The sequence below is a fragment of the Perognathus longimembris genome, chromosome 4 (genome assembly GCF_023159225.1).
Source record: "Perognathus longimembris pacificus isolate PPM17 chromosome 4, ASM2315922v1, whole genome shotgun sequence".
NCBI lineage: Eukaryota > Metazoa > Chordata > Mammalia > Rodentia > Heteromyidae > Perognathus > Perognathus longimembris.
In genome coordinates this window covers 1,467,830-1,483,887 of record NC_063164.1, presented here as the reverse complement: position 1 = coordinate 1,483,887, position 16,058 = coordinate 1,467,830, and the positions used below count along the sequence as shown (strand labels likewise).

Here is a 16,058-nt window from a genome sequence, read left to right as displayed (position 1 = left end):
GGATGGAGGCTGAGGCCTGGAGGCTGAGGTCCCAGGTCACAGCTGACCCTGGCGGAAGCGTCTGGGAGACTTTTCTCGTTTTGTTTTCTTTTGTCAGTTGTGGGACGTGGACTCCGGCCCGGCGCTGCCCCTGAGCCCTTCAGCTCGAGGCTGGCGCTCTACCACGTCCAGTCACCGCCGCTTCCAGTTTTCTGGTGGTTCATTGAGGAAAAGAGTCTCCCGGACTCTCCTGCCTGGGCTGGTTTTGAACCGCGATGCTCCGATTGCAGCCTCCCAGGTAGCTAGGATGACAGGCGTGAGCCGTCGTCGCCCGGCTCTGTGACTTCCATCTCCGGTTACTGAGCAGAAAGCCCGAGGCGGAGGGGAGGCTCGCGTGGTAGAGCAGCCGCTGAGGGAGAGTGCGAGGCTCTGTGTTGGAGCCCCAACGCCGCGACACACCCACGAGAGGAGAGCCTCAACGTGAGGCCTGGTGTCCCCGGCCTCCGCCCGGTTCCTCTGCACCCCTGGGCTGCCCGCAGCCTCTGGAGCACCCCTCTGCCGGGCGGGCCTCCCCGTGGGCCAGGGGGTCACGGGCGGCCCGGGCTGGTCGTTGTCCATGCACCCCGAGGGCCGGCGTCCAGCCCCCCGTGACCCCGACCGTGCCCGTGCCCCGGCCCCCGAGGAACCCGCTCTGTGCGCACAGAGGTGGCTGGGGGCCTCTGGAACGGCGGCCTGCAGAGAGGGTCGCCCCGCGGCCACCCAAGCCCACGCCGGCTGCCGCCGGATCCCTCGCCCCTGGTTGGCAGGCTGGGGACCGGACGGGCCGGAGGTGCGCGTCACAAGCGTCCCGGGTTGAAACCCCGGGGTCCAGCGCAGAGGCGGTGAAAATCCCCGGGCCACGGTTCCGTGACGTCGAGGCCCCTCCCAGGATGCCCCCCTCCCCCGGCACCCGCGCCGACCCCGGCCCGAGTCGTTCCGTGGCCGTTCCACGCGGCCCGAGGCCTTCAGGGGCCCCGCGCCGGCCTCGGCGCCGGCCTCCTTCTGAAGGCACCGTGGCCGCCTCCGGCCTCCCCGCGGCCCGCCCCGCACGCCCGCCGCTCTCCTCCAGGACGGGGACCTGCGGGGGGGGGGGACACCCCTCCGTCGGCCCGGGCGGCCTCTCCCCGCACTGCCATCCTGGCGCCGGCGCTCGGCCCGCGTCCTCTCCCCCCCTGGAGAACACGGCCCCGTCTGCCCCCCCGCGCGACGTCACCCTGTGCTCTTCATCCGGAGGGGCGAGGGTCTGCGGAGTCGCGTGACGCGTGTGCCCCGAGCGTGCACGCCCCGTGCCCCGCCTCCGTGCGCTCTGTCAGCCGCGCCCCCGACGGCCGCGTGCGCCCCGGGAATGGTGTTGCGGTTCCCCCTTTGTCTTCAGGGGCGGCCTCTCCTCCGTGGCGTTGGCTGTGTTTGTTGGTTTTCTGCCTCTCCCGTCGCGAGCTCTGTCCGCGCGTGCGCCCCTCTCCTCAGCTCCCCAGAGTACCTGGAGGGTCTGCTCGCTTGTCTTCCCACGGACCCGCCACGCTGGGTGATGCGGCCGCCTGGCACGCCGCCGTTTACACATCACCCTAGAGGAGCATCGTTCCTTCGGTCTGTGCCTCGGGTTTTAACGAGGACGGAGGCTCTCGCGCTTTGGGAGGGGAGATGAATAGCTCCGAAGCAGCTGCGTACGAGGCCTTTCTTGGGAAAATTGCCTTTAAATGTAGCATTTAAACAACTTCCTATTGAAACGTAATTTAATGCAGAAAAATGCTTGTGTCACAAGCGTGCAGTTGGCTGAACTTTTATAGACTGAGCACACCGAGAGAGCAACATCTGTAAAAACGTGGGACGTGATCAGACCCCAAACCTGGAACTGGGGGGGTGGTGGTGGAGGGATCTCAGGGGGGGAGTGTCTGGGAACGCCGGGGCTCCCCGGTGGCCAGGCCTACCTGGCCCCAGGGTGTCCGGGAGCCGGTGGAGGCTCTGGGCTCTGAATCTCCAAGGGGGGAGTCAGGCCGTGGGATGGGAAGGGGCCCCCAGCTGCCAGGCCCTGTGTCTTTCCCTGTGCCCGGTGACAAGGAGCAGGACGGCAGGATGGGGTTGTGGCGCGGAGGTTACAGCCAGGCCTCTCCACAAGCACCTGTGACATTAGTGACCTTGAGGACGTCCAGAGGGCACAACAACGGCGGAGGAAGCTCCCCAGGACCCATCGCCCAAAGCCCTCGCCCCTCACCACCACCCGCGGGGGAAGCAGACGGGGTTTCCCGCGCGCCGTGCCGGGAGCGGGGGGCAGGCGTGAAGCGTGGCTGGGCCGCTCTGGGCAGGCCCGTGGAGGCCGGGGCAGGTCCGTGGCAGGCTTCCCCCCCCCAGCCCTCCTCCGCCAGCGGCACCCCCAGCCCCGCCCTCCCCACACCTCTGTCCTCCCAGCTGCGCCTGCCCCCAGCCCCCAGCCCCCAGCCGGTCCTGCTCTTGGCCGAGGCCCTGTCCTGCCATCCCGTGCTGGGTCAAGAAGTCAGCCGTTTCTCACGTGGGTGTGTGTGTGTGTGTGTGTGTGTGCGCGCGTGGGTGTGTGTACAGTGTACCTGTGAACAAACACACGAGACCGTGTGTGTGGATGCATGTGTGTGTCAGCGTGTATGTGTGCGCGCGCATGTGGGTGCACATAGACGTGTGTGTGCATGTGCACCTGTGAACAAACACGTGTGTGCATGCGTGTGTCTGCATGTGTGTGCGTGCACGCATCTCCATGGCACAGTGTGTGCATGTGTGTCTGCGTGTGTGTGTGCACGCATCTGCATGCCACGGTGTGTGTAGGTGTGTGTGTGTGCGCGTGCGGGTATATGCACGTGTGTGTGCAGTTTTCCAGAGATCAGTGTGAAACTGGAATGTTCTGGAGCTGGAGGCCCCAGGACCTGAGCACCACGGCGACAAATGCGAACCATGCAAGGATTCCCCAGTTCTTGCAGGTGACGGGGCCGAGTGACGGCCACGGATTTCCCTGGGACGCTTCGCCCCCGCGCACGCCTCCTCCCCCCCCCCTTGGCGGCCGTGAGCCCTGTGGCCCCCGGGGGCCCCGGCCGCAGCCTCCGGGATGGGGGCGCCCGGCCCCGAGGGAGCGGCTTCGTCTTCTGGGAGGGACGGGTGACCCGGGACCGGGGCAGCCGCACTGGGACGCGGGAGGGACGCGGGGTCCCGGCGACGGCCGCCCGTGGGAGGGTGGGCCGCATCTGCTCCCGCTCCGTCCTCCGGGGGGGGGGGGCCTGGAGCTGCCGGCCGTCGGTGCCCCGCCGAGGGGGCCCCGCGCCCCAGCGCCCCTCCAGCCGGTCCCTGCCCTGCCCCCGGGGCCTCCTGCCCACCCTGCAGGTGTTCCGAGCGCTGGGGCCCCCGGGGGTGAGCGGGGGGGGGCAGCCTTGGGGGCTGTGGACCGGGTCTGGCCGGCCGTGGGCGCCGCGGCAGGTGCGCTGGGCATCGATCGGCACAGATTCCCGGTGACACGGGGCGGGGGGAGGGGTGGGTAGCGAGGCGCCCCAGAGAGGCAGGGCGGCCGGGGCCTTGCGGGGGGGGGGGGGAAGCGAGAGGTCAAAGGCAGATGCAGGGTGAGGAGGGGAGGAGGGGAGGGGGGACGGGGAGGCGCCCACCCCAGGGACCCACGGCTGGGAGACCCCTGGGAGAGGAGGCCGGCAGCTCCCGGAGGCGCCGGGGTGGGGGGCTCTCTGCGCCCTTGGAGCCGTGTGCCCGGGGCCTCCGCCCCCCCGCCCCCCCCCCCCCCGCCGGCGCTGTGCCCAGGGCATCCGCGCCCTGCGTGCCTTCCCGCCCAGTGCCCGGCGCACGCACAGCCCCCCCCCCCCCCCCCCCCGCGCCCTTGCGTGCGTTTCCTGGCTGGGTTTTTTTTTTTTTTTTTTTCTTTTTCATCTGCCCGTGCTTCCTGGTAAAAATGTTTCTTTTTCATAAAAGGAAACCTGACATTCATTTAGTTCTTTCATCACATTTGAGGGAACCAGACTGGGTTCTGTCCTATAATTAGGACTCTGGGCAGTTTGAGAAAGAAATAAACACATCTTCCTGAACGGTTTTTAAAGCGTTCACGGGAAAATGGCAGGGCAGGCAGAGACCCTCGGCCCCGGCCGGCGCGGGCAGCCTGGGGCGGGCTCCGGCGGCGTCTGGGCTTGAGCTGGGACGGGAACTCACGGCCCGCGGGATCCATCTGGAGCCCTGCCTTGGGGTGCCGGGCGTGACACCCCGCGAGTCTGGAGAGGCGCGGCTCCTCCTGCCGTCCCCGCAGGCTGGGCTCGGGCCGGGCGGAGGGGGTTCTGAAGGCGGGGTGGGCGGCAGCCCGCGGGGGAGGGGGAGGCCTCGGTCCGCGGAGCAGGGGCCCGGCCGGCCGCGCTCTCAGCGGAAGCAGCCTCGCGACGCAGACTCCGGGCCGCGGGGGCCGGCCTGGCCCCGGCACTGCGCACGCCCCGGGCTGTGGACACCGGTCAGCCTCGAGCGAGGCCGCGGGGAGGGAGAGCAGGTCAGACCGCTGCTGAGCTTCGCAGGGCGCCACGCGGGCCCCGTAGCCGCCGCGGTGATTGCACGCTCAGCACCGGCGTTTGGGACATGGAGTCTGGACGGCACGTCCTGCCCAGGGCCCCAGCAGAGCAGCCTCAGGCCCACAGGCCTGCCTGTCGCCCCGCCCCCCCCCGCCCCGGGTCTCCTCTGTGCCTTCCGCTCCTCTGCACACACAGAGAAGGCGGGCATCCTGGGACTCAGGACAGAGACCCCAGGCAGGCCCCCGTGGCCCCGGTGCCCCTAGGCCCGCGCCCAGGGCGGTCACACGCCTCTAGGAGAGGGGGCTTCCCAGGACAGCCCGGTCCGGGGGCTGGAGCAGAATCTCCTCTCTTCCGTTTCAGTGTCCTCCCCCAAGGGCGCGGCAGCCTCTCGGGGCCCGCAGCGGTGGTGGGCTGCGTGCGGGAGGCTGCGGGGGGGGGGGGGCAGCTGGACTCTGGCGGCTCCGGAGAGCAGCACGGGGGAAGTATCCTCCGAGGAGCAGAGATCTGTGTGCACGAGGAGAGGCCGGGATTCCGAGGGTGCGTGTGAGTGCACCCGGGTGTGAACACGTGAGAGCACGCGTGTATGCACGTGGAAGCAAACACGACGGAGCCACCTGCGCATGCACACACGAGTGTGGCAGGGTTGCAGGCACAGGCAGACGTGCACCCGTGAACTGCCTATGCACGCACGCACACGCGACGGTGATAGAACTGTGTGCACGTTGAGTGTGCACCTGGGAGTGAAGGGGTGGAGGAGCTGCCTGAGTGACTGTGAGAGAATTTTACACATATGCGTGCACATGAAAGTGAATGTGAGGGGTGTGTGTGTGCATGTGTGCACACATGGTGTGAACAGGTGACCAAGAGTCTTCACACAAGGGTGCATCCGAGTGTGAAAGTGTAGAGTATGCATGAGTGTGCATGCGGATGTGGACACCCTTGGGAGTGTGCAGAAGCCCTAAGTGTGAGCTCAGGACACACCACTCTGCAGTGCAAGGTGTTGTCACCTCTGTGCGCTGGCACCTGGGTCCCCGAGAGCAGCGGCTGCGAGGCCCTGCCCGCCCCCCGGCCCCCGCGGGCCCCGCCTGCCCCGCCCCCCGGCCCCCACGGGCCCCATCCACCCCGCCCCCCCGGCCCCCGCGGGCCCCGCCCACCCCACCCCCCGCCCCCGCGGGCCCCGTCCGCCCCGCCCCCCATCCCCCGCCCACCCTGCCCGCCCCGCCCCCCCTGCGGGCCCCACCCCCCCGCCCCCCACCCCCACCCCCCGCCCTGCCCGCACCCTCGCTCTGGTGTTCATTCCGAGGCTCAGCACCAGGCTGCTTCGTGGAATAAGCCGCTCACCCATAGGTGCGGGGGAGAAAACGAACGGAGCTCGCGCCCCGGGAAGGCCCGGCGAGCCTGACGGAGGAAGACCTGGACTGGGGGGCCCGGGGGGCCCCACGCCCCCTGCCCGTCGGGTGACTCGGCTGCCTTCCTCCTCCTCCTCCTCCTCACCATGGCAGATTCAATGAGAATGATGGCGGCAGGAGCGGCTGGTCACGGGCGCAGAGCCCCGCGGGCTCCACCAGCCTCCGTGCTTATAGAGATGGCCTGCGTTCGTCAGTCGTGGTGTTGAACTCGGGGCCTGGGCGACGTCCCCCAGCTCCCAGGCTCGAGGCCAGCCCTCCGGCACTTGGGGTTTCTGGTGGTTTCTTCATGGAAGATGAGCGTCTCCGGGACTGTCCTGCCTGGGCTGGCTTTGAACCACTGTCTTCCGAGCAGGGACGTAGGGAAAGTCTCCTCTGCCTCCGTGTCCAGCTGTGCCCCGTGGACATGCCCCCCCCACAACCCCCCCCCAGCCCCAGGGACCACCCGACCCTCCCTTCAACTGGCTTCTTAAAGGGGCAGTGCCCGTGTCCCCCCGGGAAGGTTAGAAGAGGTTTCCAGCCCGGCCGCTTGGCACCGGCTTCTTCCCACTCCACAGGCGAGGAGGTGCTGAGAAGACGGCGGCAAAGAACAGCGGCGCGTGGACACCTTGCTGGGAATCAGCGCGGCCCGCGGGCAGCTCCAGCGGCCAGGCCGAGGGGACACGGCGCTGGAAAGAGGGCGTTGTACTCAGACTCCGCACCGGTGCTCCGCCTCGGGCGCCGTCGTCCACCTGACCAGCGTGCCGCCCTTCCGGGGTGTCTGCCAGGCGTTTCGGGAGGGATTCATTAATCCGGCGCCAGGCCCTGACTGGACGGGAGCGTGAGCCAGGCCCTCAGGCACCCCCCCCTTCTCGCTCACTGCTGCTGCTCCCGCCGGTCACGAGATGAGCGACTGCTCCAGCGCGCTGACGGCCTGAAAGGGCTGACCCCACGGGCAGAGTGCGTCCTCCCTTGCTCCCGGGCTGTGTCCTCCCGGAGCTGTGACCGGCAGCGGGCGGGGTGTCCGGCGGGACGGCGGGGACCCCGTCTCGTTCCGCGCGCTCGGTGGCCGGGGAGCCGGAGGGGGGCACGGGCGGTTTCCGTCTCCGGCCGCCTCTCCCACGCCGCCTGGCCCGGAAATCCCGAGCGTGCATTTCCCGCACGAGCCCTGGGAAGCCGTGGGGCCCAGAGCCGCGCGGGCGGAGGGGGGTGGCCCGGCCGCCGAGTCCGGCCGCCCGTGCCGTCGGGTGGGGCGGTGCTGGGGCCCCGGGGCGCCGTGGCGGGGGCCCGGCTCGTCCCCCTCGTTCGGCCCGGGCGGGTCCCTCCAGGTGGCACACCGACTTCCACGCACCCCCGTCTCCGTCGGGAGGAGATGGAGGGGAGGGGAGGGGGAGAATGATGAAGAGGGCGACACGGGTCAGGAGGCGTGCTGCCCCTACCTGACTTCCGGACTGAAATCGCTACACACGACTCCTTAACAAAACGAAACACACACAAAGGATCCGTTCTCGCAGACAGACACTGTGGACCAAAGCCTCCTGGTACGGCGAGTCCGGGATTATTTTTGAAAGGACCTCGGTGAGCGAGGAGGCGTTTATTTCCCCCAGCCACTTCTATGCGAGTCAGCAGCGTGGATGCTGCAGCCCCCCCCCATGGCGATGGCGTCGGTCACTGCAAGCCCAGGACCCCCTGGGGCAGCGCGGGACGCAGTGGGCCCTTGGAGGCGCTCACCACGGCCAAGACGTCACGCGTCTGTACTGCGGTTTGTGGGATATATGCGTCTCTATGTCCATACACGTGTGCACGCGTGTGTACATGCTGTCTGCATGCGTGTTTAAAGTCCGGGGCTGCAGGCCTGGGAGAGCCTCCGCGTTCCGTCTGCAGACCACTGAGTGGCCGCCGGGCCCAGGGACCCTGGCTTCAGGGTCAGCACTCAGCGGAGCAGCTCAGCGCCTCCGTGGGCCTGGCCCTGCCCCGCCCCTGGGCGTGGGAACGGGCATCCTTCGGGGTCTGCTGCACTGCAGGCTGCCGAGCGCTGCAGAGGGGACCCCTCCCGCTCCCCTGATGGCAAGAGCTCGTGGGGAGGCCAGGCAGGGAGGCCGGAAGTGGCCAGGGAGGCTGAGGCGGTGCCTGCAGCTGTGGGAGGGCGTGGTGGAGGCCGTGTCTGCAGCCGTGGGAGAGCGTGGTGGAGGCCGTGTCTGCAGCGTGGAGGGCGTGGTACAGGCCGTGTCTGCAGCGTGGAGGGCGTGGTACAGGCCGTGTCTGCAGCGTGGAGGGCGTGGTACAGGCCGTGTCTGCATCGTGGAGAGCGTGGCTGAGGCCGTGTCTGCAGCGTGGAGAGCGTGGCTGAGGCCGTGTCTGCAGCGTGGAGAGCGTGGTACAGGCCGTGTCTGCAGCGTGGGAGGGCGTGGTACAGGCCGTGTCTGCAGCGTGGAGAGCGTGGCTGAGGCCGTGTCTGCAGCGTGGGAGGGCGTGGTACAGGCCGTGTCTGCAGCGTGGAGGGCGTGGCTGAGGCCGTGTCTGCAGCGTGGAGGGCGTGGTACAGGCCGTGTCTGCAGCGTGGAGAGCGTGGCTGAGGCCGTGTCTGCAGCGTGGGAGGGCGTGGTACAGGCCGTGTCTGCAGCGTGGAAGGGCGTGGTACAGGCCGTGTCTGCAGCGTGGGAGGGCGTGGTACAGGCCGTGTCTGCAGCGTGGAGGGCGTGGCTGAGGCCGTGTCTGCAGCGTGGCTGAGGCCGTGTCTGCAGCGTGGAGGGTGTGGCTGAGGCTGTGTCTGCAGCGTGGGAGGGCGTGGCAGAGGCCGTGTCTGCAGCGTGGGAGGGTGTGGCTGAGGCCGTGTCTGCAGCGTGGAGGGCGTGGCTGAGGCCGTGTCTGCAGCGTGGGAGGGCGTGGTGGAGGCCGTGTCTGCAGCGTGGGAGGGCGTGGTACAGGCCGTGTCTGCAGCGTGGGAGGGCGTGGCGGAGGCCGTGTCTGCAGCGTGGAGGGCGTGGTCCAGGCCGTGTCTGCAGCGTGGGAGGACATGGCGGAGGCCGTGTCTGCAGCGTGGGAGGGCGTGGCAGAGGCCGTGTCTGCAGCGTGGGAGGGCGTGGCAGAGGCCGTGTCTGCAGCGTGGGAGGGCGTGGCAGAGGCCGTGTCTGCAGCGTGGGAGGGTGTGGCTGAGGCCGTGTCTGCAGCGTGGGAGGGCGTGGCTGAGGCCGTGTCTGCAGCGTGGAGGGCGTGGTACAGGCCGTGTCTGCAGCGTGGAGGGCGTGGCTGAGGCCGTGTCTGCAGCGTGGTGGAGGCCGTGTCTGCAGCGTGGGAGGGCGTGGCTGAGGCCGTGTCTGCAGCGTGGTGGAGGCCGTGTCTGCAGCGTGGGAGGGTGTGGCTGAGGCCGTGTCTGCAGCGTGGGAGGGCGTGGCTGAGGCCGTGTCTGCAGCGTGGGAGGGCGTGGCTGAGGCCGTGTCTGCAGCGTGGGAGGGCGTGGTGGAGGCCGTGTCTGCAGCGTGGGAGGGCGTGGTGGAGGCCGTGTCTGCAGCGTGGGAGGGCGTGGTACAGGCCGTGTCTGCAGCGTGGGAGGGTGTGGCTGAGGCCGTGTCTGCAGCGTGGGAGGGCGTGGCTGAGGCCGTGTCTGCAGCGTGGGAGGGCGTGGCTGAGGCCGTGTCTGCAGCGTGGGAGGGCGTGGTGGAGGCCGTGTCTGCAGCGTGGGAGGGCGTGGTGGAGGCCGTGTCTGCAGCGTGGGAGGGCGTGGTACAGGCCGTGTCTGCAGCGTGGGAGGGCGTGGTACAGGCCGTGTCTGCAGCGTGGAGAGCGTGGCTGAGGCCGTGTCTGCAGGTTGGAGGGCGTGGCGGAGGCCGTGTCTGCAGCGTGGTGGAGGCCGTGTCTGCAGCGTGGGAGGGCGTGGCGGAGGCCGTGTCTGCAGCGTGGGAGGGCGTGGTACAGGCCGTGTCTGCAGCGTGGAGAGCGTGGCTGAGGCCGTGTCTGCAGCGTGGAGAGCGTGGCTGAGGCCGTGTCTGCAGGTTGGAGGGCGTGGTACAGGCCGTGTCTGCAGCGTGGGAGGGCGTGGCGGAGGCCGTGTCTGCAGCGTGGAGAGCGTGGTACAGGCCGTGTCTGCAGCGTGGGAGGGCGTGGTACAGGCCGTGTCTGCAGCGTGTGAGGGCGTGGCGGAGGCCGTGTCTGCAGCGTGGAGAGCGTGGTACAAGCCGTGTCTGCAGCGTGGGAGGGCGTGGTACAGGCCGTGTCTGCAGCATGGAGAGCGTGGTACAGGCCGTGTCTGCAGCGTGGGAGGGCGTGGTACAGGCCGTGTCTGCAGCGTGGGAGGGCGTGGTACAAGCCGTGTCTGCAGCGTGGGAGGGCGTGGTACAGGCCGTGTCTGCAGCATGGAGAGCGTGGTACAGGCTGTGTCTGAAGCGTGTGAGGGCGTGGTACAGGCCGTGTCTGCAGCGTGTGAGGGCGTGGCGGAGGCCGTGTCTGCAGCGTGGAGAGCGTGGTACAAGCCGTGTCTGCAGCGTGGGAGGGCGTGGCTGAGGCGTGTCTGCAGCGTGGAGAGTGTGGTAGCTCACTGAGTTTCCCTTTGCTCGGCTCCAGCCCTGGAAAGGAATTGCATGTCCAGCAAAGACGTCTGCAGAGGTGGGGAGCGGCGCTCCCACGCAGGGGCAGGGCACGGCTCCACCTGGGAGCCACTTGTGCTGTGGAACCAGAAAAGGTCAGGGGCTGTGGGGGGAGGCGGGGGCTGCACCTCTGTAAACCCCCATGCCAAGCACACTTCCCAGCCGTGTGGAGCACGGAAGATCACTGCTGCCTGGGGCTCGCAGGGCACCTGGTTATTGTCAGGTTGCAGCTTTGTGGGGTGAACACGGGGCATGTCTGCTAATTCCTAGCAGAGGGGCCTGGAGCCCAGGGGAGAGTGGGAAACCCAGCCCCCAATGCTGGCGGTGAGGTGCACCACCGAGCCACTGCCGCCTTCACCAGAGCAACCCTGCCCGTGCCGGTGGTCTGTGCGGGGGGGGGGCCTCCCGGAGGACCCCGCCGCTGTCCCTTCTCGGAATGCTTCTCCTGGATGAGATTTACCAGGTACACCCCATGTCTTGGACCCTTGGGATGTTTTCCGAGGCCACCCTCTGTCCTCTGCTCTCTGGAGGAGATGATCTTCCAGAAGAGGCCGCCCCGCCCATCTGATTCCAGAATCCACGACAGGAGGCTGGAGTACCGGGGCCCACGTAGAATCCACGACAGGAGGCCACGGCAGTGGGGCCCACATGGAATCCACGACAGGAGGCTGGAGCAGCAGGCCCACGTGGAATCCACGACTGGAGGCCACGGCACTGGGGGTCCACGTGGAATCCACGACAGGAGGCCACGGCAGTGGGGCCCACGTGGAATCCACGACTGGAGGCCACGGCACTGGGGCCCACGTGGAATCCACGACAGGAGGCCAGGGCAGCGGGGCCACTCCAGTACAGAATCACCCTGTGAGGCACCGTGGAGCCCCACGCAGAATCAGGCTGCCAGCAACATGCAGATCGCAGCTGACAGACTTCTGAGGATGGGTCTATTACGAATGATTGAGTTTTGTATTGTTTTGCCAACTCCCAAACAAACGAACAGATCCATTTGGAATTTGTTTTTCTTTGTTTTTGTTTAATAAACCAGCAATCATATACCATGTGAGATAATGGGACGGTTGAACGCAGACTTGAATTATTTTATTTTATAGAGTCTTAATTAGATTTGTAATGCGAAGCTCCTAAGTACCAAATGTTTGCTTAGATTTAATGAGACCTGTTCCGGAGTGCGAGAGATTGTAATTGTCCCATTAACACAACAATGATCCATATTGCCGAGCTTGGCATAGATCAGGTTATAAAAGCAGCTCGTGATGGCCCGGGAAGACTCCAGCGCTGCTCCTTGCGTCTCCGCTCGGCCGCTGCGTTTCCTCTGCCTGCCCCCCTGCCAGGGAGCCCGCGCTGGGCACGTTGAGCGGTTTACTGTCCAATCTGAGGGGAAGCGGCCCCATCAGCTGTGGCCAGGCCGACAGGAGGCCCCTGGCTCAAAGCCACCTCTTCGGCCCCGTCACCCGCCCCGCCGCAGCCGGGCCTTCCCAGGAGCCCGCGGGCAGAGGCTGGCAAGCCCAGGGACACCTGCGGAGGGGAAACCCTGTTCTGAGGTGGGTCCTGTGTGTGAATCACAACGAAGATTGCCTAAAGCACTAGGCCTGTGAGTCACCCGCTGGTGTGGAGGTGAGCCGGGGTCCCCCACAGTGACAAAGAGGTACCTGTGCACTCCCCAAGGCCAGAGCTGCTGACTGGGGAGCTGCTTCGACGGCACAAGGCTCCGGCTTGGGTGCCGAGTGCGGACAAGGTCAGGAACCTGACACACAAGGAGGGAACCTGCCCTTTCCCCGGGCTGCTCTTGTCCTCAGCAGGAGGGGGGGCACCGTCCTCTTCCTCCCTGCAGCCCTGGCCTCGTCGGTTTACACGACAACACAACCACACGCTGGTGACTTCTTCTTCTGCAGGCCAGAAATCAAGCCAAGCTGCAGCAGACTCAGCGCTGGTCACCGGGACAGCCTCTCACAGACGGCGTCCGCTCCGTGAGTGCTGCTGGGCTAAGCTCCCTCCGCCTGGCTCCCTCCAGCTTGCTCGCTGTGTGTCTGCACCAGAGGGACGGTCAGGCCTCGGAGAAGGGGTATTTTGAAATGCTGATGATGGAGAGAAGAGGCCTGGACTCGGGACCCGCAACCAGGACCCTGCCCTCCACCATGCTCTGGCCCAGGTGGGCCCCCACTTTCTTCTCAGCTGGAGCCAGCAAGGCCAAGTGTGCACATCTTTTGTGGTTCTGGCGAGGGGAAAGAACTATGTCTGCAAACAAAATGCTCCCCAACACAAACCGGGAACACCGGGTAACCAGAGGAGACGATTACATTTGCTCTGTCAAAGATATGCAAGGAACTGAGTCGCTTGTAAATGTCAGCGGCAAACTTGTCTGAAAAGTTAGTGCAAGAGCTGTAATCAACGTGATACAAGGTATAACAAGAAGACAAAAGAAGCAGTCAGAAACTAAGGACGTTAAACAAAGAGACAAACAGCTAACCATTCGCCTGCAAATGGCATGGTTTAGAGTCGCTGTCTAAACAATGCCGAGCCTTAGGAAAAAAATTGCTGATGCCTGACAGGGAGAGGCTCGTTGCTAGAATGTGCTTAGCCCAGAGGAGTCGGAAAGGTCCCTGTGCCCAGTGAGGCTGGGAAAGCTAAACCAGAGGTTGTTGATCTGCCTGGAAGCTGCCCCAGTTACTCAACAGCCCGAGCAGAGCCCTGGGACACCCAGGAGACATCGGAGCCCAGCCTTCCTCTCCGCCCTCCCCAGATGGGGTGGCGGAGACCCCAGCACGCCCGTCCCTGGCCCTCAGACGCCCGGGGGGAACAGACCCTCTTCCTGACCAGGTGCATCCTGAGCCCGGCGTGCAGCCCCCTGGAGTGGTGACCCCAGCTCTAGTGTGGTGGGTTGTGACCACGCAGCTGGTCCCTCGGGGACCTCGGCTTTCTTCTGGGCAGGACCCCGGGGCTTGGTGTTGCCACTGTTATTCCAGGGGGAGCTGGAACCAGTGGGTGTCATCTGCCTTCGGAGCCCCTGCCTGGAATTTCTGGCTGGTTGGAAGGGCAGTGCCCTCAGGCTCGTGTGCACTCTGGGGAAGGACTCCTCCTCCTCCTCCTCCTCCCCCTCCTCCTCCTCCTCCTCCTCCTCCTCCCCTCCTCTTCCTCCCCTCCTCCTTCCCCTCCTCCCCCTCCTCCTCCTCCTCCCCCTCCTCCCCCTCCTCCTCCTCCTCCCCCCTCCCCCTCCTCCTCCTCCTCCCCCTCCTCCCCCTCCTCCCCCTTCTTCTCTCCTCTCCTCCTCTCCTCCTCCTCCTCTTCCTCTCCTCCTCTCCTCCTCTCCTCTCCTCCTCCTCCTCCTCCCCTCCTCCTCTTCCTCCTCCTCCCCTCCTCCTCTTCCTCTCCTCCTCCTTCTCCTCCTCCTCCTCCTCCTCCCCTCCTCCTCTTCCTCCTCCTCCCCCTCCTCCTCTTCCTCTCCTCCTCCTTCTCCTCCTCCTCCTCCTCCTCCTCCTCCTCCCCCCTCCTCCTCCTCCTCCCCCTCCTCCCCCTCCTCCCCCTCCTTCTCCTCCTCTCCTCCTCTCCTCCTCCTCCTCTTCCTCTCCTCCTCTCCTCCTCTCCTCCTCCTCCTCCCCTCCTCCTCTTCCTCCTCCTCCCCTCCTCCTCTTCCTCTCCTCCTCCTTCTCCTCCTCCTCCTCCTCCTCCTCCCCTCCTCCTCTTCCTCCTCCTCCCCTCCTCCTCTTCCTCTCCTCCTCCTTCTCCTCCTCCTCCTCCTCCTCCTCCTCCCCTCCTCCTCTTCCTCCTCCTCCCCTCCTCCTCTTCCTCCTCCTCCTCCTCCTTCTCCTCCTCCTCCTCCTCTTCCCCTCCTCCTCCCCCTCCTCCTCCTCCTCCCCTCCTCCTCCTCCTCCCCCTCCTCCTCCTCCTCCTCCTCTTCTTCTCTTCCTCCTCTCCTCCTCCTCCTCCTCCTCCTCTCCTCTTCCCCCCCCCCCCGGGCGTCAGGCCCAGTGCCAGCCCAGGAGCCGCCTCCCTCGTGTGGCTGTGGGCTTGGGTGAGCGCGGGTGGGCTCCGGCTCTCCGTCTTCCCCTCTACGGCCGGGAGGGACGGGGGGGGGGGCTCGGGACAGTCCAGTCGCAGGGGCAGAGCAGGCTGCTTGCTGGGCGCCGGAGGCACAGCCGTGCTCCCCGTTGTGGGTGCCCACTTCCGTACCAGGCCCCGGGCGCGGTGGGAGCTGAGGGCCGGCCATGCCCCTCCCGCTGCAGGGGGCCCGGCCCGGCTCACGGCGGACCCCGCCTCTGTCCTGATCGTTGGGCTGGTCCCGGGTTGGGAGCCGTCTGCAGGCCACCTCTAGTCTGTCTGGCCACGGCTCAGGAACCTTCCATGGTATTCTGTAGACACAGCCACTGAGACGTCGCCTCCTCCGGCGACATCTTTGAAGGACAGGGCTCTGGGGAGGGCAGCCACGGCCGGAAGCATGCAGGGGAGGGGCACGAGTGAGCTTGCCCCGCGTGGGTCCCGTCCCCTAGGCGGGAATCCCAGCAGCCTTTGCGCGGCGGGCACAGGGCTCCCGTGGGGGCTGGGCAGAGCGCGCTCCCACGCAGGGCTGGCCGCCGCGCGGACACGGTGTGCGGCTGGGGCACGGGGGCTGGGCAGGGGGAGTGGCCGGGTCCTGCCCCTGCCCCCTGCCCCCTGCCCCCACGCTGGGGATGGGCCAGGTAGGGAGCCAGCGGGCCTTTGGCTGAGGAGCACTGAGAGAAGATGCTGGTACAACCCCCCCCCCCCCCGCCCCACAGCCCGTGTCTGTGTTGGGCCGGAGCCGCCTCTGCCCACCGCCCTCTGCATCTCCAAGCCGGCCCGGTGTGCGCCCCGTTCCCGCCCTTCCTCCTCCCGTCTGCCATCCCTTGCTGGATTCGCCCACGAGCGTCGGTCAGCTCCAGCTGGGACTCGGCCTCACCAGAGTCGCCACCGGACAGGTGGCAGATTGAGCAGGTCTCAGGCCGTTCTGAGTCCTGACAGCCCCCCAGCACAGGGAGGGAGACCCGGGAAGGGGTGGGGGCCCCGGGGAGGGAGCCACCGGCCCCTCGCTCGCTGGCGCGCCCTGCCTGACCGTCCGTCCCCGGCTTGGACCCTGCAAGCATGGTGCCAGTCTGCCTCGTGCAAGCGCCGGGTGCCAGCGAGACAGGGGTGCGCTGTCTGTCCCCACGCCACGGCCCGCAGGTGCGCTGCCACCGAAGGTGGGACGGGACCTGGGCCTCGTCTGCAAGGTCCACAATGCCCGAACATGCCTCCCCTGCCAAGAACCAGAAAACACAACCCCAGCAAGAAAGACAGTCCACGGGTGTCAGCATCACGGTGACGCGGGCACTGGATAAGTTAATGTCATTTTTCATTTTCAACTTGTATTTATTGTTTGCTTCTGTACCTTGGCGTGGGTTTTGATATCCATGTTTATTATTTTATGTAAATATTTAACTTTTATCTTTTACTATTTTTAAGTATTTGTACAAAAGAGTTTGAACTACGCATGTCAGTTGACAAGTAAGTGCATCTTGGTCAATGTCTGCACTGTCTGCCTGTCTGCCCTGTCT

General features: G+C 66.7%; 1 protein-coding gene across 1 annotated transcript in view; it reads right to left on the bottom strand.

Annotated features, from left to right (window-relative positions):
* Positions 1 to 7,860: 7,860 nt before the first annotated feature.
* LOC125350094 (mucin-4-like) overlaps positions 7,861 to 16,058 on the bottom strand; it is a 15,161-nt gene continuing 6,963 nt past the window's right edge. The window contains exons 4-5 of the mRNA XM_048344327.1: positions 11,097 to 11,391; positions 7,861 to 10,421 (exon numbers count right to left, since the gene is read on the bottom strand). Of these exons, the coding sequence (XP_048200284.1) occupies positions 7,861 to 10,421; positions 11,097 to 11,391 (2,856 nt within the window). The remainder of the gene's footprint in view (positions 10,422 to 11,096; positions 11,392 to 16,058) is intronic.